At 36.4% G+C, this 23,400-nt stretch overlaps 1 protein-coding gene and 1 long non-coding RNA gene across 6 annotated transcripts in view; one reads left to right on the plus strand and one right to left on the minus strand.

Annotated features, from left to right (window-relative positions):
- The window catches only part of LOC115288186, a 68,822-nt gene extending 60,088 nt beyond the window's left edge, over positions 1 to 8,734 (plus strand). For all 3 annotated transcript variants that reach the window (XR_003906852.1, XR_003906853.1, XR_003906854.1), the window contains one exon: positions 8,533 to 8,734. This is a non-coding gene — a long non-coding RNA (uncharacterized LOC115288186). The remainder of the gene's footprint in view (positions 1 to 8,532) is intronic.
- CEP350 (centrosomal protein 350) overlaps positions 1 to 23,400 on the minus strand; it is a 145,928-nt gene that overhangs the window by 80,336 nt on the left and 42,192 nt on the right. For all 3 annotated transcript variants that reach the window (XM_029935266.1, XM_029935267.1, XM_029935265.1), the window contains 7 exons: positions 19,584 to 19,730; positions 17,563 to 18,221; positions 16,672 to 16,793; positions 11,795 to 12,855; positions 10,041 to 10,191; positions 8,506 to 8,669; positions 3,146 to 3,332 (listed from right to left, as the gene is read on the minus strand). In XM_029935266.1, coding sequence (XP_029791126.1) covers positions 3,146 to 3,332; positions 8,506 to 8,669; positions 10,041 to 10,191; positions 11,795 to 12,855; positions 16,672 to 16,793; positions 17,563 to 18,221; positions 19,584 to 19,730 — 2,491 coding nt within the window. The remainder of the gene's footprint in view (positions 1 to 3,145; positions 3,333 to 8,505; positions 8,670 to 10,040; positions 10,192 to 11,794; positions 12,856 to 16,671; positions 16,794 to 17,562; positions 18,222 to 19,583; positions 19,731 to 23,400) is intronic.

A 23,400-nucleotide genomic window follows, 5' to 3' on the forward strand; every position in this document is an offset into this window, starting at 1 on the left:
GCCCAAAATGACAAAACAGAAAGGAGTCTCAAGTAAATTGGCACTTAACTCTTTCCTCTACAATGTACACACATAATGAACCACTGGAATAATACAGTAGAGGCAAAGCTCTCTAAAATATTAGACCTCATATAGCAATAAAATTATGGCCATGTAGAAAAGATAAAGTCAAGCCTGTCTTATAAAAACGTCTTAAAATATCTCTGAAAGAGAATAAAATATCCTTTTGTATTAAAAATTAAATGACGAAACTTCCCTTTTGTTATTCCTCTTAACCCAGAGTCACAGTAAAAAGTTATTCTCATAGAAACCATCTTTAAGTACTTTATATGTATTCATTTGTTTCCCTCTACCTTTTAATGCTAGAGTTCTTTCCTGAACTTTCTAATATGAAGAAATACCTCACAAGCAGTCTGACTAGAATTAACTCTTAAGGTATTTATTTCAATAGAAGGCACAGGTCTAGTCCCTCTCTGAGACATTAGGCTCATATTAAAGTTACTATTTCTCATAAGATGTTGCCAAGTACTAAACATTTATTTATTGAATAAATTACTTAAGGTAGCATAATAACATATTTCTAACATAATAAAACAAGTTTACTTTTAGCTTTAATAAAACCAGGAGACAGCTTTCAAAGGTAGACATTTCTCTTACACCCAACATATAAATATCTGAATTAAAGTAGTCTTAAGAGGCACTCACTTATTTACAGTGACCTTTAATTTACTATTGATGGTTTAGAGAAATACTATTTCTAATAGTCTGACAACTTTATTTACAGAACACAAAAAAAGAATTTTATTACTTCTAATAGATTTCCAAGAAAGAATTACAACACAATATCCAAACTAAGTACTCTGCCTTTTATTCAGTTTTATAAGCTGAATTTTTTTATTTGCTCTGCAGAGATTTACCTAGACTAGTATTTCTAAAACGAGGTTTCCAATGATATTAACAAGTTTCCTCCAAAATAAAAAGAACAGAAAGCTAAAGACCTTGAGGGCAGAGAGTGACTACAACTAAGTAAGCTAAGAAAAAAAATGGGTTAAATAATTTTTTTAAAATCTGGACACTTCTGGGGTGCCTGGGTAGCTCAGTTGGTTGAGCATGTGACTTTGGCTCAGATCATGATCTTGCCATTACTGAGTTAGAGTCCTGCCTCAGGCTCTCTGCTGTCAGCACAGAGCCTACTTCAGATCCTCTGTCTCCCCAGCTCCGTCTCTCTGCACCTCCCCTACTCGTGTTCTCTCTCTCAAAATTAATGAAACATTTTAAAAAATCTGAACTCTTCGTCAAAGCCTCAAATCATTTTATCCACAGTGAATCTCCATGGGGGGCGGGGAGGGAGGGTTATGTTCTATAATATGGGCCATTTATCAAACTTATTTGGCTGTGGATTCTGTTTCAGAAATGTTTAACTTTGGGGCACCTGGGTGGCTCAGTCGGTTAAGTGTCCGACTTCAGCTCAGGTCATGATCTCACAGTTCCTGGGTTCGAGCCCTGCGTCGGGCTCTGTGCTGACAGCTAGCTCAGAGGCTGGAGACTGCTTCAGATTCTGTGTGTCCCTCTCTCTCTGACCCTCCCTGCTCGTGCTGTCTCTCTCTGTCTCTCAAAAATAAATAAAAACATTAAAAAAAATTTTTTTTAAAAAGAAATGTTTAACTTTAGATTTTACCAAATAAATCATAAGAATATCTCTAAAGAAAGGTAGTTTTCTGAATTCCAAAGTCAATGAAAAAGAAATTAAAATTCAATTTTAAAACAGCAATAATGGTATTAATGATATAAAATATGTAGCATGAAAGCATTAAAAATGATTCTCGGAGGACAGATACCATATGTTTGCACTCATAGGTCTAATAGGAGAACAGGAGAAACCTAATGGGAGGGGAAGGGGGAAAGAGTTGGGGAGAGAGAGGGACGCAAAACCTGAGAGACTATTGAATGCTGAAAATGAACTGAGGGTTGAAGGAGGAGGGGGAGAGGGGGAAAGAGGTGGTGGTGATGGAGGAGGGCACTTGTGGGGAAGGGCACTGGGTGTTGTATGGAAACAATTTAACAATAAACTATTTTTTAAAAAAAGGAAATGAGCATTTCTCAAAGGAAATAATAAACCTTTTCTTAATATAAAAAAAAAATGATTCTCAGTATGTGACACTGTATTAGAAAAAGCATACAGTTAGTTTAAATTTCCAGAAAGTCAAAATCAGTGTAATGGATAAAAAGCCATGTCACCAGGGGCACCTGGGTGGCTCAGTTTGTTGAGTGTGGATTCCTGATTTCGGCTCAGGTCATGATCTCAGAGTTGTGAGATCAAGCCTAGTGTCTGCTCCACACTGAGTATGGAGTCTTAAGAGTCCACATTCTTTCTCTGCCCCTCCCACGCTCTCATACATCCATGTATCCACTCTTTCTCTCTCTCAAAAAAAAAATAAAAAAAGAAAAAAAAAGCCATGTGGGCTAAGGAATAGAAACTGTACATGAAGCAATAACTGAAGGTCATTTGTAAACAACAGGTTAAATGTACACTACAGGATATTAAAAAGAAGAAAAAAGAGTATGTAAGCTCTGTAATCAATAGCAGAGTGAGACACTTATCAAGTAAATTGAGCAGGAGAGAAAAGTTTGAGGAAGAAATAACAATGAAACAAAAGGATGCTAAGCAATTACATTGAAACAGTAGAAAAACACAGATGAGAAGAAATGTGGACCAAGGAAATGAGATAGTTTGTGACAGCATAGTGAAACACTTCAAGTAAAGTGAAGTTCATGGGCAGTGAAACACTTCAGGTAAAGTGAAGTTCATGGGCGCTCATCTGCAGAGTACCCATGAGCTCCTGAGCTCGCAGAGTGCCCTAACGAGAGCAGTTGCCTGGTCCAAGGATGAGTCAACATGACAAGTGTGGCAATGGCATTTGTAACAGAAAGGTGGATTGTGCTAGAGGAAGAGCACTCCTGAGAGAGGCTGGAACAGTTTAGGTGAGAGATGACCACACTCTAAAATAAAAAGACCCAAACTATGAACCAAAGCACAAAGTCTATTCAGAAAATACAGCAATTTACTGAATGGATTCTCTGAACATCAAGGATATTGTAACTTTAATTAAGTGTGAATTACAGTATAAACTATATATTACTTTACCTCAAAGAATGCCCAGAAAGATCCTCTAACACGCTATCAGTGTCAAGAGTCTGCTCATAATCTTTCACAGAAAGTTTGCTACTGGTCCCAGATTTCTTTCCTTGATGAGAGCCACGTTCTGAGCCAGAGTGCACTTTCTCCTCATCAAGAAGTGAGTTCTGAACGTTCCCAGTGAGTGAATCCAGCCCTGTAAAGCAAATCTCTTATAAAGCTGATTCCCAATGTTAGAAGCTCCTGAGAAATAACTAATACCTAGATTTCAATAAAGTAATAAAATATACAGATCAGGACAGTTAAAAATTGGCCTATTTTTAAAAGTTATTTTTCACATATAAAATAGTCTATCCTTCTGCTTCTATTTAAGGAAACTGAAGTTTCTTCCATTAATATCCCCTACCTGCTGTTAAAATAAATAGTGTTCTTAAATCAAATGGTAAAAAAAGACAAGCATATTAAGTAAGAATGAAGTACTACACTGTCCCTATGCAAAAGTAACCAAAAAGAAGTTTTTTAAGGATAAAACCCAGGAGTGGGAGAAAAATGGTATCAAATGCCCACTGAACTACATAATCATTCTGAATAACTTTGTGACAAGAACTATAAACTATATAAACTATATATTACTTTACCTGGGATTAGCCAGATTCATAAAACCGGTCATATTCTCTGACTCAGAATAATCTTATGTCTAGGAGTACCTTAAGTAGATTATTGAAATAAACAAAAATTATGCATGATATTCAATGTATAATTTTAAAAATTTTGAAATTTCAACCTAAACCTCCAATAACTGAAGAGCTGTCTAAATTACACAGATAACAGTAACTTGAACATTTAAAATACACTTTGTAATTTAAAATGCATTCCACATATGTTACTTTATCACTCTTACATCTTATGAACTGAACACCATCTGCTCAGTTTACTGATGAGGTACTAGAAATCTATGAGGCTAAATAACTTGCTGGAGGATACATGGTCAAAGAACAAAAACTGGACAGAAACACAGGCCTCATGACTTTAAGTCTAGTGCATGTGATGTGTGTATCAATAGCAACATGGAAAAATATTTGTTACATTAAAAAAAGCAGGGAAATCAGGTGCCTGGGTGGCTCAGTTGGTTAAGTGACCAACTTCAGCTCAGGTCATGATCTTAGAGCTCATGAGTTCAAGCTCTACATCAAGCCCTGTGCTGACAGCTCAGAGCCTGGAGCCTGCTTCAGAGTCTGTGTCTCCATCTCTCTCTACCCCTCCCCTGCTCGTGCTGTCTCTCTCTCAGTCTCTCTCAAAAATAAACATTAAAAATAAATAAATAAGGAAAAATGAAAACAATCATAGCATATGAAAAATACCCCTAACAAGCAATCAAAGAAATGCAAACCACCTCAAATAAGATGCCATTTCTTCATTATTAGATTAGGAAATATTTTTTAAGCCCTGAGTGTTATTTGGCACAGACACAAAAGGATACTCATACACTGTTTTCACGGAAACGCAAACTGATACATCCTTTGTGGAAGACAACTTAAAACATGCATAAAAATAATTTTTGTTCCCCTTTGACTCTGAAATTTTGCCTCATTCATGGTAATTCATCCTAGGATGCTATGTAAAGATGTGTACCATGAATTAGATATGCTGACTGCATTATCACGAGGTGGGGGGCTAAAACCACACAAATAATCTAAGGAATTATCAATCAGAACGAACTCTAAAGTCTATTTATGATCGCTAGGCTAAAAGCAAGCTGCTAATACTGGGTATCTCTAATTTTTCCAAAATAAAAATGAATTTCTTTATTCATTTAATATTGGTATTTGAAAATAAGTACACAATTTAAAAATTACTCTTGATTTCAAACAATTAGAAATTATAGACAACAGTCTATACAAGAAAGATCTAAACTCCAACCCATACACATAGGAAATATTTGTCCCTATTTTAAAAGATTGCCAAATGAGAGTATATTTATACATTTTAAAGTTAAAGATAAAATGTTTTCTTACGATTATCACTTTAATCTACTGCCAAGTGCTTTCAACCACATTGAGATATTTTTGTATGACCAGGCAGACGCTCTTTTTCACCACTAGATGGAGCATATACAACAAAAATCACCCTGATTTTAAAACTCGGATATGGATACAGAAAAAACTAAGTTTTACATGACGCAGTATAAAGAATGTTATATAGGGTTTGGTTTTTTTAAGGCATTGTAAGAGGGGACCAGGGAAACTGAAAGCCACAAAAACACTACCTGTACTTCATCTAATTATATTTTAGACAGTAATTTTTAAAAACCTGTATTGAATCACATTGTTTATACTCATATTCAATATCTTGTAATATTTTATGTTGTACAGTATATTATAGTAGAAGGTAAGCTGGATTTGGGAGTCAGAAGTCATTATCCAGATTTACCAACAACGAGTTAATAACCTTAGGTGAGACACTAATAAAGCCCGAATGGCTCAGTCAATCGTCTAACTCTCAATTTTGGCTCAGGTCTTGATCTCACGGTCGTGAGATCAAGCACCATACTGGGCTCCGCTGCATCAGGCTCTGTGGTGTCAGGCCCACGCTGGGCAGAAGGCCTACTTGAAATTTTCTTTTTCCCTCTCCCGCACAAGTATGGGCATGCATGTTCTCTCTCAAAAAATAAAAACAAAAACAAAAAACAAAGCAAAACAATTGCAAACTAAAGAACTAAGCAAATTCAGCATATCACAAAATGTGTTCAGCTGAATTCAAATGACCTAACATGCTGACGGAAGAAATGATTCTGTAATCAAATAAGTTTGGAAAATACTTGATACAGCTGCCTCATGCTCACCCTAAAATAAATAACCATGTTAGCATATTGAATGTGTTGGTAAATCCTGTAAGAAAGAAGTTTTTTTCACTCTAAAAGCATTTCCCAATTTTATGGAACCATGGAGCGCTTTTATATCAGAACATTATGAAAAAGCCTATCCAACTGCATCAGTATTTCACAAGAAAAGACAGACACTGGCAAGTGTTGGTAAAATGATGTCAAATGTTCCCACCAAAAACTTTCAGAACAATCTACAAGAGAGTTATGTTAGGTTAATGATTAAGAAATAATTTCTCCTAACATTCTCATATTAGGAGTATAAAGTGGCATTAACTTTCTGAAGGGCTATTTGGCAAAATGTATCCAAATTCCTTTTAAGTTTATTTATTTATTTTGAGAGAGCACAAGCAGGGGAAGGGCAGAGAGAGGGAGAAACAGAATCCCAAGCAGGCTTTGCAATGTTGGAGCAAAAGTTCAACATGGGGCTCAAACTCACAACTATGAGATCATGACCTGAGCAGAGATCAAGAGTTGGACGCTTAACGAACTGAGCCACCCAGGTGCTGCAAAATATATCCAAATTCTAAACGTGACATACTCCTTGCCCCATTATCTCACTTCTAGGATTTTACCTTAAATATATAAATGATATATTTAGAAGGATATTCAATGCAGCAGTGTTCATAATGGAAAAAAGAAATAAAGACTAACCTAAATGTCCAGGAACAGGAAATTTGCTAAATAAATTACAATATATTAAAATAATAGAACAATAGATAGTCATTACAAAGGGTGATCCATATTTACTCACACGGAAAGCTATCTGTAACCCACTAACAGAACAAAACGGCATGTAAAACAAACATGTTTCCATACATGTAACATTTCCTATTTACGTATGCCTACAAATTGTCTGGAAGGATTCTTCCTAAAAAGCATAACATTTCACACTCATCAGAGTGACTATTACTTAAAAAAAAAAACCAAACAAGTGTTGGTGTTGACAAGAGGCTGGGTGGGACCCATATGCATTGTAGGTGGAAATGTAAAATGCCACTGCCACTACGGAAAACAGGATGGGAGAGTTCCTCAAAAAAGTTAAACATGGATATACCATTTGGTCCACACCTGGCTATACGTAAAGGAACGAAAAGCAAGGACTTAAACAGATATTTGAACACCAATGTTTATGGCAGCATTATTCACAAGAGCCAAAAGGAGGAAACAACTAGAATGTCATCAAATGATGAATGGATAAACAAAATGTGGTCTATACATAGAGTGGAATGTTACTCAGCCTTACAAAGGAAGGACATCTCACGCATACTGCCAAATAAATGAAACATGAAAACATCAGACTACTAAGCAAACACTAAGGACAAATACAGTTTGATGCCACTTTGTGAAGTCCCTAGAACAGTTAAACTCCTTAATGAAAGGTAGAACAGTGGTTTGCGGGGACTGAAGAATGGGAGGAAAGAGGAGTTATTGTTTCACAGGTACAGAGTTTCAGTACAGGAAGGTGAAAAAGTTCCAGAGTCGGACAGAGGTGACGGCAGCACAACAATGTGAATGTGCTTAATGGCACTGAACTATACCCTGAAAATGGTTAAAATGGAAAAGTTTATGTTATGTACATTTTACCACATTATTAAAATAAAAGGAAAATTAACAAACATTAACACTGGTTATCTTCAAGTAGAGGAATTTTTAAGCAGTTTTCTATTTTTCACTGATTTCTCCTCCACCGCTGTTGTTTTGTTTTGAACTCAATGTACAATTAAAAAAAAAAACTGGAAGCAAAATCATCCCTTAGGGGCCTCCCATGAGTTTAAAAGGCTTTGCCTAATTATTGTATCTTCTCACCTCTAGGCTTACAAAGCAAACTATAGCCAAGAGTAGAACTGAAGAAACTGATAGGTGTTCTCAATTACCCAAAAATACTTCGAGTGCAAGACCAGCTCCTGTGCAAAGTACTGGGATGTACACATTATATCTATTAATTTCATGTAAACTTCCAAAATTACCATATGAAGGGTCTACTGAAATCATCTTTCTTTTACAGACAAGGAAATTGTATCTTACAGACAAGGGGTTATTCTATTTCATTATTCTCAAGATGTACAGATACACTATAAAGTTTTTTTAAGGCAGCTGTAAAACTAAATTATTTCATTTCTGTTTTTAAAGTAAAGGTGTGTGTGTATGCATGGTTTTCTGGGTATTTGGAAAAACAGGCACCAAAAATGTTAATAGTAGTTATCTCTGACCAGAGGGATCAACGGGGGCTCATACTTCTTTTACAACTATTCATCTATAATCCCTAATTTTTTCATTGCAAATATATTTCTTTTGTGTTATACAAAGGATTTATAATGTTATATATCAAAAGGCACTGTTGTAATGATAAAAAATCTGAGAACTAACCATATTTTTATCATAAAGAAATGCACCTAACTTCTTATGGAATTAAATTATTTCTAACTCTAGATCACTACCACAAAATGACTGGTGAGAGAAAAAGTCACCGTAGAATTCCACTTACATTCCTTTTTTCCTTTCTTCCCTTTAGAAGATGCAGACGAGCGAGATGACGCAGCGGACTGGGCCCCTGACGAGCGTTGGGAGGTCATGTCCACAGAGGACAGGTCATAGGCAGACTTCCTGCTGCAGTGGTCCTCCTGAAGGCCCAAACTGCCAGCTCCGGTACTGCCAGAGAACAAGCAACAGTGGTTAAAGAATGAATAAAAAGCCTAAAGGCACCACTAAAGCTACAGATATTTTAAAATCTATTTAATCACAAGGAGAATATAACTATAATCGAAGATGCCTCTCACTTTCCTTCTTTGGTTTCTTACTACCATAAGCCTAGATTGTTCCCTATGGCTTAACTTATTGGGAAAAATCTAAGGGAGTTAACTCCTGAAGTGAAACCAATAAAAATGGATAATTCAGACACTTAAAAGAATATAGGGGTGCCTAAGTGGCTTAGTCGGTCTAGAGTCTGACTCTTCATTTTGGCTTAGGCCATGATCTCGCAGTTTGTGAGATCAAGCCCCGCACTGGGCTCCCTGCTGACAGTGTGAAGCCTGCTTGGGACTCTCTCTCCCTCTCTTTGCCCTTCCCCACTCACATGTGTGCGTTCTTTCTCTAAGTAAATAAACTTTAAAAAAATTTTAATCTTTATCTTTAGAGTTCAAAACTTAAAACTACACTTTGCTCACTTTCATTTTAATAATACTTATTTTCATTAGTCTAACCGGATATAACTAATTTTCAAAGGATCATTCAATAATTTTATGTGGATTACAATATGTAATTTGTGAAGAAAATTATAGTGAATGTGAATTATTGCACACTATTTTATATGGTAACAAAATTTAGGAAGGACATTCTCTCTAGGGCAAAGTCTGATTCACTTACTATAGGGCTATGTACAAATAATGTAACATAACGTTCTTTTTTTAAGAAAGTCTCCTCAGTCCTCTCAGTGCCTTGCACATTGTGTCTAATAAATAATAATATTATAATACTGTTATTTTTCAAAGGCTTTCAGAAGTTTAGATGTTCTCCCAATGAGGAAAAAAAATACTGATTTACTTGGGATCATGGAGTCAAGGATCAACCTGGCCACCCTCAATCCTATCACAGAAAACCATTTCTGATACCTCTTACATGAGGATACCATGGTAGTTTCCCAATGTCCTCCTCTACTAGACGTTCACAGACTGACTTAAACAACTTATCCCTGCTTACTATGTGCCAGGCCCTGTTCTAAGTACACGGTGTCTCACTGAATATTCATAACATGCTACGAAGCAGGAACCATTTGTTTTTCCTATTTTACAGAGAAGGAAACTGAAGCAGGGAGTTAAGGTTAAGTAGTATGCCTGAAGACCAACAACTAGTATCAGGAGAGCCAGGATTTAAACCTAGACAGTCTGGGTCCAGAGCCCCTGCTCTTAATAAGCACTATGCTATGCAGCCTTGTGTGTGTCTTTTAAGAGTCACACCAGAGTTCTCATTTGTAAATTTTTCTCACTCTCTGGATTTTAGTCCATATTGTCGACATATTCTTACTTAGGTTCAAGAGCTGATTTTCTTTCGGTCAAAGTCCCACTCCCTGGAGAGGAGACAAAATCATCTTCATATGAAACACTGCTCAGGGGAGTCGTGACAGCATTGAAAGGCCGTGAGGCCGAGGCTCCTCTTTCCAACCTGTCTTCAAGCCCTGTCAAAAGTAGTAGTTGAAATGGACTTTAAAACAAAAGTAAATCAACTACAGGCAAAGCATTCCACAAGATGAGGATTAACAACATGGATTTAGGGAACATTTTAGTTTGCGTTGAATAGTGCTTTTTTTCAATTTATCTTTCTGTCTAACAACACATTTTAAACATTTTAATAGTGAAATTTTCAAACATACAAGTAGAGAAAATAGCATAATGAAACCAAGGACTCCGTCACCCAGCTTCAACAATTACCAATACATGACCAATCGAGTTTCAATGAAACTTCCTAATCCCTTCATTTCTCACTCATCTCCCCAGACTATTTTGAAGCAAACCTTAAATAAGATATCATTTCAACTCTAAATATTTCAGTTTAACTATAAAACCATAATGAAAGTTTAAAAGAGCTTAAGAAAAAACAATTTTCTTACAAAAAATGAGGATATTGTTTAAAAAGCATTTTGGGTGGGCCTGGGTGGCTCAGTCAGTTGAGCATCGACTTCAGTTCAGATTATCTGAGTTCATGAGTTTGAGGCCTGCGTCAGGCTCTGTGCAGACAGCTGAGAGCCTGGAGCCTGCTTCAGATTCTGTGTCTCCCTCTCTGTCCCTCCCCCACTCATGCGGTCTCTCTCTCTCTCCTTTTCTCTCTCAAAAATAAATAAATAAACTTAAAAAACAAAATAAAAAGCATTTTGTTTTCATCAAAAAAACTTTAAAAATACCTCCTATAGAAACAAGCATTAAACAGAAGAGATCAACAGCATATAAGAGGCCTGCAGAAGATCATAACAAAGTAGCTAAATACAAATTCTAGGAAAATGCACTGTGATACCCAGTTAAGCATAAAATGAACAGAAGAAATCAATTATCAAAAAAATGGCTCACTGTGCAGAATGAAAATTTAAAAAACCCCACAGATATCAATAGCTGACTTAGGCTCATGTCCATTCTCTGACCTGGAAATTCTAAGGTTATATAAGCATAAAATGGGTAGCATCCACCTACAGCAGAAGAGCAGAGAAAGGGACTGGAAGGAATTGAGTCTATCAGGGAGAAGAAACTTTAGAAATTAGTTGTTTCACGACCCCAATATACAGCTACATTACTGTTCAGAGTCTGCATATTTTTAAAATTAGTTTTGACAATCAGCAGTAGTTTCCATATTAGAAATGTCACTACAGTTGCCGCTCAGTTCTTGACCACTATATTCCCAATGACTCAACAATCACTGTATTAAGAAACAGTTATTTTCTATCTAACTACGAAACTATGGTCACAGAAAACCTGGGTATACTTGATTCATACCTTTCCTATATACCACCAATGAATTTCTCTGAAGTAGACCAAAATCTCTACAACTACCAATCAACTATGGTTCATGCCAGTAACAACTAAAAAAATGAAATTTTAAAGATTAAATTGCAATACTCTAGTGGAAGCTTGCAGATAATTTAGATTAATTTAGACTAATTTAGACAATAAGTCTCCATTATCCTCATGAGTAACAAAAATTTGTACTTAAGTATTATCTTATACTGAATTATTAAATGACTTATCTTAAGATAACATGCAAATAGCACAAGGCTTACTTATTTTTCTCACCTTTTCCATACAACTGATAGGATTTTGTAAAAATATTAATGACACTATGTGGACTTCCCTTTGCCAATTCTTCCCATGGTCCTTTGCTTTGTGTACCACCAATGTGCCCAAAAAGTGGCAAGAATTTTTCAGCTTCCTTTTGAAACTCTTTGATGCGTTCATAACCATTTCTTTCACCAGCACAAAATTCCTTTTCCTTTAAGATTTCTGCTACCTTCAGTGGAGGCTGTCCGTCATGGTCTCCCTCTTCTTCAGAGAGACTCCCCTCACTAAGAAGAGGCCCTTCACTGACTGAATCTATGCTGGAACCAAGAGACAATTTGGCTTTGTCTTGAGAACAAGCTTGCATATCAGAGCCAGAAGAGTCAGTCTGCCTCTTACACAACTGTGCCAGGAGCCCTTCTGGTTTGGGACCGGGGGATGGCATTCTGAGCCTTGATATGGCACTGTGAGGCCTTATCATCTCAGGAAGCTTTTTAAATTCACTAAGGTTGCCTACACCAGGAAGATCGTCATCAAAAGTTGCATGAGATACACAGGTTCCCATCATCTTTTGAATTCGGGCAGAGAAAACATCTTCAGTATCTTCCTTCATAGGTGGACTGACAGCCTTTGTCCAAGATCCATCCTCTTGAGGTGTTTGCTGTACATCATAGTCAGTGCTCCACACTGACCCATAATTAATGCTAGCCCCAGCTAATTTCTTGGCTTCACTTTCAATCCTGCTGGACAAAGAAGCAGCTGTTGCTTTCAAGGCTTCAATACGATCCAGTTTACTTTTATATTGGCTGGCACTAGGTTTTAACAAGGCATCTGGATGAGCAGCTGGTGAGGTCAGATATGGTTGAGGTGTAAAAGTTAATGGCCCTGAGGCCATATGATGATTCTTCCTGGGTGGTAAAATAGATTCAAGATCCTTATTCAAAATTCCTACATGCTCTAGATTCAAGAGATGGGAGAGTAAATTTCCAGCTGATCCAGCAAGAGGCTGTGGTTGAGAACTGTGGACTCGTGGGCTCAATCTGTCAGGCTGCATCCAAGTAGGTTCCGCCAAGTCCTTTCTGGAAATGAAAGTCACAGTATGTTAGTTAAGACAATAAAAGACATAACTCATGACTAGGCCACCAGTTTTTTTAACTTCTTTTTTTTCTCATAAGAATAACGCATACTCACCACCAAAAAAAAGGATAAAGAGGATAAAAAAGACAGTGATCACTCATAGCTACACAATGAGAAACAGGCACTGTTAATATTTCACTTAGAATTAGATATTTTCCAAACATTTTTCTATGTGTGTGTTGTGTTCTGGCATTGTTACTTTCATAAAAATGAAATGTCATCATGCAAACTGCTTTCTTCAACTAAGACATATTTTTTAAACCATTAATTAAAGAGAAGACTTTCTAACCGTTAAAACTCTGTGAACAAAATTCTCTACAACATTGGCTCTACCCTTTCCTTTAAATATCATGTTATATAAAAGAGAAATATTTAAGGTTGCTATATACTAACATAGGCATAATAGTCATTATTCTAATCAACAATTATTTAAATGTTTATGTTTAACATTGTACATACTGAAAAAATAAGGAGATTATTACAATCTTATTATTTTAAGATTTTATTTTTAATCAATCTCTGCATCTGACATGGGGCTAGAACTCATGACCCCAAAATCAAGAGTCATACACTCCACCAACTGAGCCAGCCAGGCACCCCTACAATTTCATTCTAAAACAAAAAAAAATTAATGAACATCGTACAATGAGTACAAATGCAAAACTATGAATACCAATTATGAATATACAGTACAGAGCAGGTTGTCCATAAAATACAGAAACCGAACAAAGATGTCCTAGATGACATTATATAATCCACCTACATTTCCAGACACTGGACACTCTGTATATTAAGCAGTATTATAACAAAAATTAAAGGTCAATGTGAACTATTAAGAAGATGCTTATAAAAAGTAACTTGAAGTTTGTATTTAGTCTTGTCCATTATTTTTATATGATGACATAAAGATATGCTTACAAAATTCACAGATGACAGAAAGCTAGGAGGCATGGCTAACCAAACAAATTATTAAATTATGATTCAAAGTTATCTGGACAGGCTGCAACTGTGGCCAAACTAGTATGGAGAAACGTGAAGCCTTACCAAGTAAATACAAAGGAGTCATCTGGAGGAGGATAACCAGAGTGAAAAGAGAACTGAAGAACATGGAAAGCATGTCATGCAAGGTTTGGCTAGAGGCTGCATAATAGCAATCTTTTGTGTTGAAGGACTGCTATAAAAATAGGATAAAAGAAGACTTGTGCATAGATTCTATGCCACAAAATATAAAGTGTGAGGTTATTAGGCCTCAAACTAAGCTGTAGTAGTAGGGAATACAGAGGAAGTTATAGGGGTACCTGGGTGGCTCTGTCAGTCAAGCATCTGACTCTTGATTTCAGCTTAGGTTATGATCTCATAGTTCATGAGTTTGAATCCCACGGAGGGCTCTGTACTGATAGAGAGAAGCCTGCTTGGGACTCTCTCTCTCTCTCTCTCTCTCTCTCTCTCTCTCAATATAAATGAATACACTTTAAAAACAAATGAACCAAGAAAAGGAAGTTATAAATATAAAAGATATTGCTGAGTAAAAATCCAAGCTCTTTAAATTCAAGTATTTCAGGGGAGCCTGGGTGGCTCAGTCGTTTAAGCAGCCGACTTCAGCTCAGGTCATGATCTCATGGCTTGTGGGTTTGAGCCCCGCATCAGGGTCTGTGCTGACAGCTAGCTCAGAGCCTGGAGCCTGCTTCAGAGTCTGTGTCTTCCTCTCTCTCTGACCCTCTCCTGCTCATGCTCTGTTTCTCTCTCTGTCTCAATAATAAAATAAAACATTAAAAATAAATAAATAAATAAATTCAAGTATTTCAATGCCAATTATATGTTGGGCACTATGTTGATAGTAGAGAAACAGGGGAGACAAAAATGGAAAGACTTAATCCAGGTAAGACTAAATCTTACTCTTTAGTTTCTCAAGATCTAGCAGGGATGAGAGACTAATAAGTAGCTAAAATACAATGTCGCAAGTACTAATATAAAGACATATAAACTCTGTTGGCCAAGGGAAGTGACCTTTGAGCTAGAACTCCAAAGTGTTCAAGGTCAGATATGTAATTTGGCGTTTTCCACATAGCTAATGAAGAATATGGGGTATGAAGGGCATGGAAAAGTAATGTCATGCTTCCAAGCATAGAGTAACTGAGATATGGTGAGACAGACTACTAACAGAAATGATGAACCTAAGAAATGGGATGAAGGATGGTGGAGGCCAGAGATTATATATTACAAGTTGAAGAAATGTGATATTAAGAAAAGGAAAGGGGTGCCTGGGTGGCTCAGTGGGTTAGGCATCCAACTCTTGATTACGGCTCTGGTCACAATCTCACAGTTCGTGGAATCCAGCCCCACATCAGGCTCTGCACTGACAATGCAGCCTCTCTTCTCATCTCTGCCCCTCCCCTGCTGATGCACACTCACTCTCTCTCAAAATAAATAAACTTAAAGAAAAAAAAAAGGAGGAAAGGAACATGTGCATGCTAACAATAAACGATCTGTTTACATTTGATTTGTTTTTAATACTGGCTAACTTGTTTAGAGTTAGAAGGAAACTCAGGAAAGGTAAAACAGAAGACATGAAGCCAGACATTGAGTATGTCTGACAATAATAATGGGACTGAAATGAACTGGAGAGTAAACGTAGTGAAGGTATTCAAATTAAAAAAAAAAACTTTTATTTATGCTTGAAATTTGAAAGGTATTTATAACTTTAAATAATTCGTATGAAACTTATCGGGAGGCAGTGTGTAGAGTGGTTAAAAACACAAGTTTCTGGAATCGGACTGCTTAAGTTCAAATGCCTCTCCACCACTAATGTTTTGATCTCTCATAAAATTCATTAAATTCTAGGCCTCAATTACCTTCTCTGTAAAATGGGAATGACAAGAATGCCTAACTCAAGAAATTACAAGAATAAACAAGCTAATATATGTAAAGTACTTAAATCAGTGCCTGGAAACTAACAAGTACTCAATAAATGTTAGCCATTCTTATCAGTATTTTTGTTCTTCGGGGGGGCAATGGGGTGAAAGAATCATGTATATTAACCCAAAATTGGGATGTGATTTGATTTTTATTTGTGCTTCTCAAAAAAGTTTTAAAATGTTTTTCTTCTCAAAATGGTTAAAGTGTTTAAAACCATATAATCTCAAATTCCCCTCAAACTCCATGCATAGGGCTTATTTTTACTTCATTGGAAACAATATATTACAGCAAGAAAAAAAATCTTAAGCCAACAAGGTAAAATCGCCCTTGATCGGCAATCCGGCCTTGTTCCTGGCCCTTCTTCATGTGTTCATATGCATATCCAAATACATCTTTTGAAAGGAATGATGGATAAAATGGAATGAGTCATATGAGGAAATTTTGCATAGTCACAGATACAGACGTGCCTTTTGAAAATTATTCACCACAAATAACTTTAAAATAACTAAAATTAATTTCACTGCGATTCATTCATCCAACAAAGTTTTATTGCATGTTTCGTTCGTTCAGAGAAAACAAGAATGCTTCCAACTGCAAAATCCCTGGGAGAAATTGACATTTACATTGGATAGTAAAGGGCAGATAAAAGTGAAACAACAGAACAGGGTGTGCAGCAAGTATAGATGTACGCCACATTGAAGTATCCACCAGAAGATACTAACCCATCTCTTAATAAACTTCTTGCTCACATAGAAGGTCAACAGAACTCACTAAGCATAGACCACTATACTAAAGTTCATGGAAGGAAAAAATCTTGATCTTTTTCATTCTTCCCTTCTTACCTTGCAAGAGGCTGTGGAGGTTCGGAGAGAGACAGGTCACTACTGGAAGATGCACTTAGGGGACGTTCCTGCACTTTGTTTTCCTTGTCAGATTCTCCAGAAGGCTGATACCCTGGTCTGGTCTAGGAGAAAAGGACACCCAATTTAACTGACTCCCATCACAAAGATATATTCAGGGAGTTCATAAGACAAACACTAAGTCACTTCAACTTTACAAAAATTATGAAATGTGAGAGCTTTTTTCTCTTAAAATAAAATCGATTCAAGTTTAGTTGGTCTTAAAAAGCAGCCATTACAATTAACAGCAAAATTACATCTGAAATCCAAGGAGGGCACCTACTACTATGTAATTTAAAGGAAATATTACTTTCTAAACCTTAGTTTTTTCACCTAGAAATACTAGTGGTACTTACCTTCTCAGAGTTGTGAGGATTTACTGAAACTTTAGCCTGTAAAACCTTTAAGTCTGTGGTAGGTACATGGCACATACTGAATGTTATTCTTAAAACAAGAGCAAGAGTAATAAAATTATCACACAATATAGGATGTTCTCTAGTTTCAGCACAGATCACAAAACTCGGCTTTTATAAACATCATCTAACTTTATGCTCAGTAACATAAGGCAAACCAGGCAAGGATGGAACTAATAACAACGATGAGACGAACAGAGATCTGTAACACTCCCTCTAGGAAATGCTAAACTGAGCACTTCTTTCCAATCATTATTTATCAAATTACTCTTCACATACAATAAATTTCATGAAAAGACCATCGCTACTACAAATACTGTCTGAGCATCTGTCTGAATATTAGAAATGATGACAACAAAATGGTGAACAGGCTTGTCCAATCATGAAGTACTTCCCCTTGTATTTCTGACACTATGAATACCTGTGTTTCCTGTGTAACATGTTGATGAGGCGGCTCTTCAAGCAAGGTCTTCTCTAGGAGCAATTTGGAGTAAGTTTCCTGCAATCGCCTAGTTGCTGATGGCTCAGAAGGAGGCACATTTTTTACTTTAGTAAAGGCTTCTTTCTGTTTCCGATAGAGCTCCTGTAATCGTTTGTTCTTCTGCTCAGTAGCCTCCTTCTGAGCCTTCTTCTCTTCATTTTGCTTCCTCTTCCTTTCCTCCTGCTGTCTAACAATGTACTGTCGTACTTCATCTGTGTCATAGTGGCGCTTTTTGGAAATAACAGGGGGATCTTCATTAGCTGTTATTTTGTCAGGTTTTCTTTTTACTGGGCTGTGACTTCTAGGAGCTTGCACGGGTGCTGAGGACTTCTGATTCTGTAACTCTCCTGTTTCTTGCCTTGCAGCTTGAACTGTAGAATCCAACTGTAGGTCATCAAGAATTCCACGAATTTCAAGAGGTAAAAAGTCCTTATTTAAGGCAGTATTTTCCTCCTGTTTATTATCTGGAAGAGATGGAGCTAATTTCTTTGTATTAGTCTCAGACCGAGTTCTACTTCTCGAACGTTCTGAGTTTCGTGGAAGATGTCTATGCAAAACATCCAATCTAGGATCAGATTCTGCTCTTCCAATATGACCCCCTACAAAATAGCAACTGTTAGCAATGTATTAAACCCCTAAATTCATCCCTAAGATTTACTGCAGTAAGGAGAAAATTAGGGAATGTTACTTTATTTTAAACTCAAATTCAAATATCCTATAAAGCTGTTTATAGAATATTATAGAGGAAAAGAAAAATAGCTTTTTAGAAGAGAATAATTTCAATCTTTTAAAAAAACTAGACTTCTGGGGTGCCTGGGTGGCTCACTCAGTTAAGCATATAACTCTTGATTTCAGCGTAGGTCTTCATTTCAGCTCAGGTCATGATCTCAGGGTTTGTGAGTTCAAACCCCGCATCAGGCTCGGTACTGATAGTGTGGAGCCTGCTTGGGATTCTCTCTCTCCCTCTCTCTGCCTCTCCCCTGCTTATTCTCTCTCAGGAATAAATAAATAAACTTAAAAAAAAACTATACTTCTTGGCATTTAAACAATGCATTTTTAATTTTTCTGAAATACAGATCTCATTGTCGATGCAAATATTTAAGTATTAATATTAATAGAGAATTACTATTTCTCTCCCATGTGCATATTTAATATTACTATCTCTTTCTATCCCCAAAAACCAACAGTGTTTAGCTGCCACATCTCCAATGAATTACAGAAAAAAATGTAGAAAAACAATCACTTTAAAATCTAAATATTTATTGACATGGCTTGATTTTAAACCAAGAATACTTATGAGTTCATTTATAAGCTAGTGAAAGTAATGAGGGGTAAATTCAAAGTATATATTGATTTCTATATCCCGAATTATAGTTGTGATTGCATTTCTTACTGAATGCATTCCAGAAGCTCAAATTAATTAAAGCGGATTTTGCTCCTGAAAAGGAAAGCTGGACTGTAGTTAACATATATTTCATTTCCCAAAATTAGTGTTCATGAAACAAGTAACTAGTTACTTCAAAAAGCATTTAAGATATTTCAGAAAGAGAAAAGTAATGGACTTGAGGGTCAAACCAAAGAGTTTAAGCCAATATTGTGAATGTCTGCCTTATGTTTGTGTACATAGGTATAAGACCAATCGGACTTAGTCTCTTAAGGTCCCTAAAAGTCTAATAAAATCTAATTAAATGATGTTTTTCTATGCAGCTGGCAGCTAAATGTAATTAATATAACAAATAGGGTCCTTAAAAGTTATCGTAACATCTATCTACGGAATTATCCGCAGACAAGCCCATTAGAACAATTCTCCTTTTCTGAGCTACATTCACAATTATAAACCAAATTCTGAAAGCATTCTCAAGAGTACTTTCACCTTCTCTATGTACTTATACAATTAAAAATTGCTTGTCTCAACAATTTTAATTACTGAAACAATTTAATTTAATAATTTAATTACTCACCAGATTTAGTAGTTCTGTCTCTTCCACTTCTGTCACTTGACGCTGTTCTTCGCTCTTTTTGCTCCATTCTGGGTGCAGGCCCCAGAATCTTCTTTACTAATTTTTGTCCATCTCGCCAAGAGGAGGTACTTATCAAACGACTGCTACCTAAAAAAATACATACATATGCCTATTTGGTTCAATTTTAAACTTCAAGTATATCTACTCAACCATACAGGTTTTATAATTAATCTTATGGTGATCTTATACCAAAGTCAAAGGGTTTACAATCTAATTTTTAACCCAATGTAACCAAAATTAATTAGAGGTCTGTTTAAATCTTGATTTATCCATACAGCTCAACTAAGTATAAAATGCTTTGGAAGTACCAAATATTAATGATTCTTGAATCCTCAAGAAGTAGGGCACTGAATCCAACAGTTTGGGGAGAGAACAAAAAAACACATCTTAAGTATAGTAAGTGTTGGGTTTGCAACAGCACCTGGCACATAGTAAAATGTATGTCCGCTGGGTGAGCAAATAAGCTAAGCACAGGGAAAAATCTGAAGAAACATGTAACAGTTAACAGTGACCACTGTTAAGGGGACGGCATGATAGAGAATGTCACAGAACAGTTTATAGATACATACCAGAACTGTACATTAAGTTTTTATGCATAAAACAATGACCCTCAAAAAGCAAATGTCATCAAGAGTATAACCTGCCCTTATAAAAGCTCACGAAAGTACGACCCAATAAACAGAGCCCCTGACTAAGAGAAAACCTTTTCATTCACTACTTTCAGACTATAAAATAATTAAACCATCATACTCCAACACAGGTCGAGTGCTGTGGCTATTTCAAATTATAATTTCCATAAGAAATAAGAGAAGTGTTCTGTTGGTAAGATGCTAAGAGAAAAAGATAAATGTTATGTATACAATGATTACATCACCTACTATTATGATTTTAAATCTACTGTAATGAAATAAACAAACTGGTTTTCTGCATTCTTCTATTTTTCAAGCCTTCTGTAATACTGTTTTATTGCATTTATAATAAAGGGCATCCTATTTAGAGTTCTTTTAAAAAGGCTTCAATTTAAAAGTTTAAATGAAACTACAGTTTTAATGAAAACATCTAGTATAAAGAAACATGAATTATGAATCTGTTTACCGTATAAATGTTTTTGTACCTTGTTATTAACCTTAAGTGATCTATCTAAAATATTTAAAAGGCTTTAAGTCTACTGTTTAATCTATTTATAAGAAACTTTATGTTCTTAAGCAAAATGAAAGAACAGGCTTCTCTTCAAGTTCAGCTTCTCTTGATTTCTGAATCGAAAGCAAGCAACCATGAATATACTGGGTAGTTATTTATAAATGTTGGCTTCTGAATGTACTGTGTGGTTATTTCTAAATTCTGGCTTTCTGTAATAGTCTCACTGCAGTCATTGGTAGAAAAAGGGGACTTTCAGTATAGAAAACTATTAATACAGCATTAGCACATTTAATGATTCTCGGTCAGGCACTGCCGAGTGCATACATGGGAATTAGCCCACCACAAAGCTGGATGAACACTGTCCAAGAGCACTGTTGACAAGTTATAATGGTCCCAGTGCTTCATTCCAAACTATGCCCCTGGCAAGAGTAGTACATTATACTACATGAAAAATAACACTTTGTTATTTTTTACTGTTAAAATTAGCTTTGTGTTCATATAATTCATGTTCTTATAAAATTTTAATTTGTATACAGTCAGGGTCATTCTGATATCTAGAGGTAACAATGGGTGCCACAAAATCTGTTATTTCACATTCCATAGATTAGTCTATGATAGGAAAAACAAGTGTCTGGTTAAAAACCAGTGCCTCTGGGGGAGCCCGAGGCTCAGACAGTTAAGTGTCTGACTTCGCCTCAGGTCATGATCTCACGGTTTGTGAGTTCAAGCCTCACACTGGGCTCTGTGCTGACAGCTCAGAGCCTGGGGCCTCCTTCATTTTCTGTGTCTCCCCCTCTCTCTGCCCCTTGCATGCTTATGCTCTGTCTCTCTCTCTCTCTCTCAACAATAAAAACATTAAAAAAATTAAACAACAACAACAGCAACAACAAATCAGTGCCTCTGGGGCACCTGGGTGGCTCAGTCAGTTGAGCGACCAACTCTTGATTTCAAGTCAGGTCATGATCTCATAGTTTGTGATATCGAGCCCTGTGTTGGGCTCTGCACTGCTTAGGATTCTCTCTCTCCCTCTCTCTCTCTGCTTCTCCTCCATTTGTACTCTCTCTCAAAATAATAAATAAACTTAAAATACATATAATAAAAAAAACACCAGTGCATCTTCACTCCTGCTTCATGTTCCCATAATTCCCTATCATACATTCAGCACATTCTACTGTAACTACGTATCTACTGTTTTCATGACAAGATTCTAAGTTCCAAGAGGGTAGGGGCCATGTGTATCCTACTTAAAGTACCACTGTATTGCCCAAGCTTATAAACACAGTGCAACACATGTATCAAGTGCTCAAAACTATCTGCATAATAAATGAATGTATGAAGTAATGATTCTGAATGTCTCCAAATTGAAAGTGACAAATTATCAACTTCCTCTACTTTCTAAGGCCAAATTATTCATTAACATAAACATGACAGCTAAACAGGAGCACGTGGGTGGTTCAGTTGTTTAAGCGTCCAGCTCTGGCCCAGGTCATGATCCTGTGGTACATGACTTCAAGTCCTGTGTTGTGCTCTGTGCTGACAGCCCAGAGCCTGGAGCATTCTTCAGATTCTGTGTCTCCCTCTCTCTCCCTCTCTCTCTCTCTCTCTCTCTCTCTCTCTGCTCCTCCCCCTCCCCCATTCATACTCTATCTCTGTCTCCCTCAAAATAAATAAGACATGAAAAAAAATTTTTAACTAAAAAAAATATGACAGCTAAATAGCCATTTTCAGTATAGCCAGAAATAATTATTATTAATGGAATCATACCTAACATCTGGTGCTTACCATGTGCCAAACCCTGTGAGAGAATTACTACTGTTTCCCATTTTACATCTGGAGAACCCAAGGGACACTAAAATTAACTTACTCACCAAAAGAACAAAGCTAGGCATGACAGAACAGCACAGGTTATAAATGCAGGCAGGCAACCTGGACTGGCCTGAAGTGTTAATCACTACAAAACTAGGGAATTCTCTTTTTCCCAGTCCTGATCTATTTAGAGTCTGGCCTGACCAATGTTGGCATGGACTGGTATACTTTTCTTATGCAATATTTATTCTCTTTTGAGAGTAAGTGAAGGTAGTGACAGTCAAAAGCACTTCCTTTATATATAAAAGTTTACTATGTAAAAATCATTACCTATAATCTGGTTAATTTCTATTAAAAATAATAATGATTAAACAATTGGGGTGGGGAGATATGTTTACTATTATAGTGAACATAAGGTTTCATGGGTATATACATATGTGAAAACTCATCAAACTAACATTCTAAATATATACAGCTTATTCTATGTCAATTATACCTCAATAAAACATGTATACAAAATAATGATACATAAGATGTATTGAATTTTTCTACGTGCCAAACAATGAAAATATCTGGTGAATAAGTATTCATTTCCAGGGTACCTGGGTGGCTCAGTCAGTTAAGCATCCAACTCTTGATTTTGGCTCAAGTAATGATCTCACAGTTGGTGCATTTGAGCCCCATCTCAGGCTCCTGCTGACAGTGGAGCCTGCTCGGGATTCTCTCCTTCTCTTTCTGCCCCTCCCCCATGCACGCACTCTTTCTCTCTGTCTCAAAATAAATCAACTTAAAAAAAAAAAACACTTATTTC

The sequence above is a fragment of the Suricata suricatta genome, chromosome 3 (genome assembly GCF_006229205.1).
Source record: "Suricata suricatta isolate VVHF042 chromosome 3, meerkat_22Aug2017_6uvM2_HiC, whole genome shotgun sequence".
In the NCBI taxonomy this organism is placed as follows: domain Eukaryota; kingdom Metazoa; phylum Chordata; class Mammalia; order Carnivora; family Herpestidae; genus Suricata; species Suricata suricatta.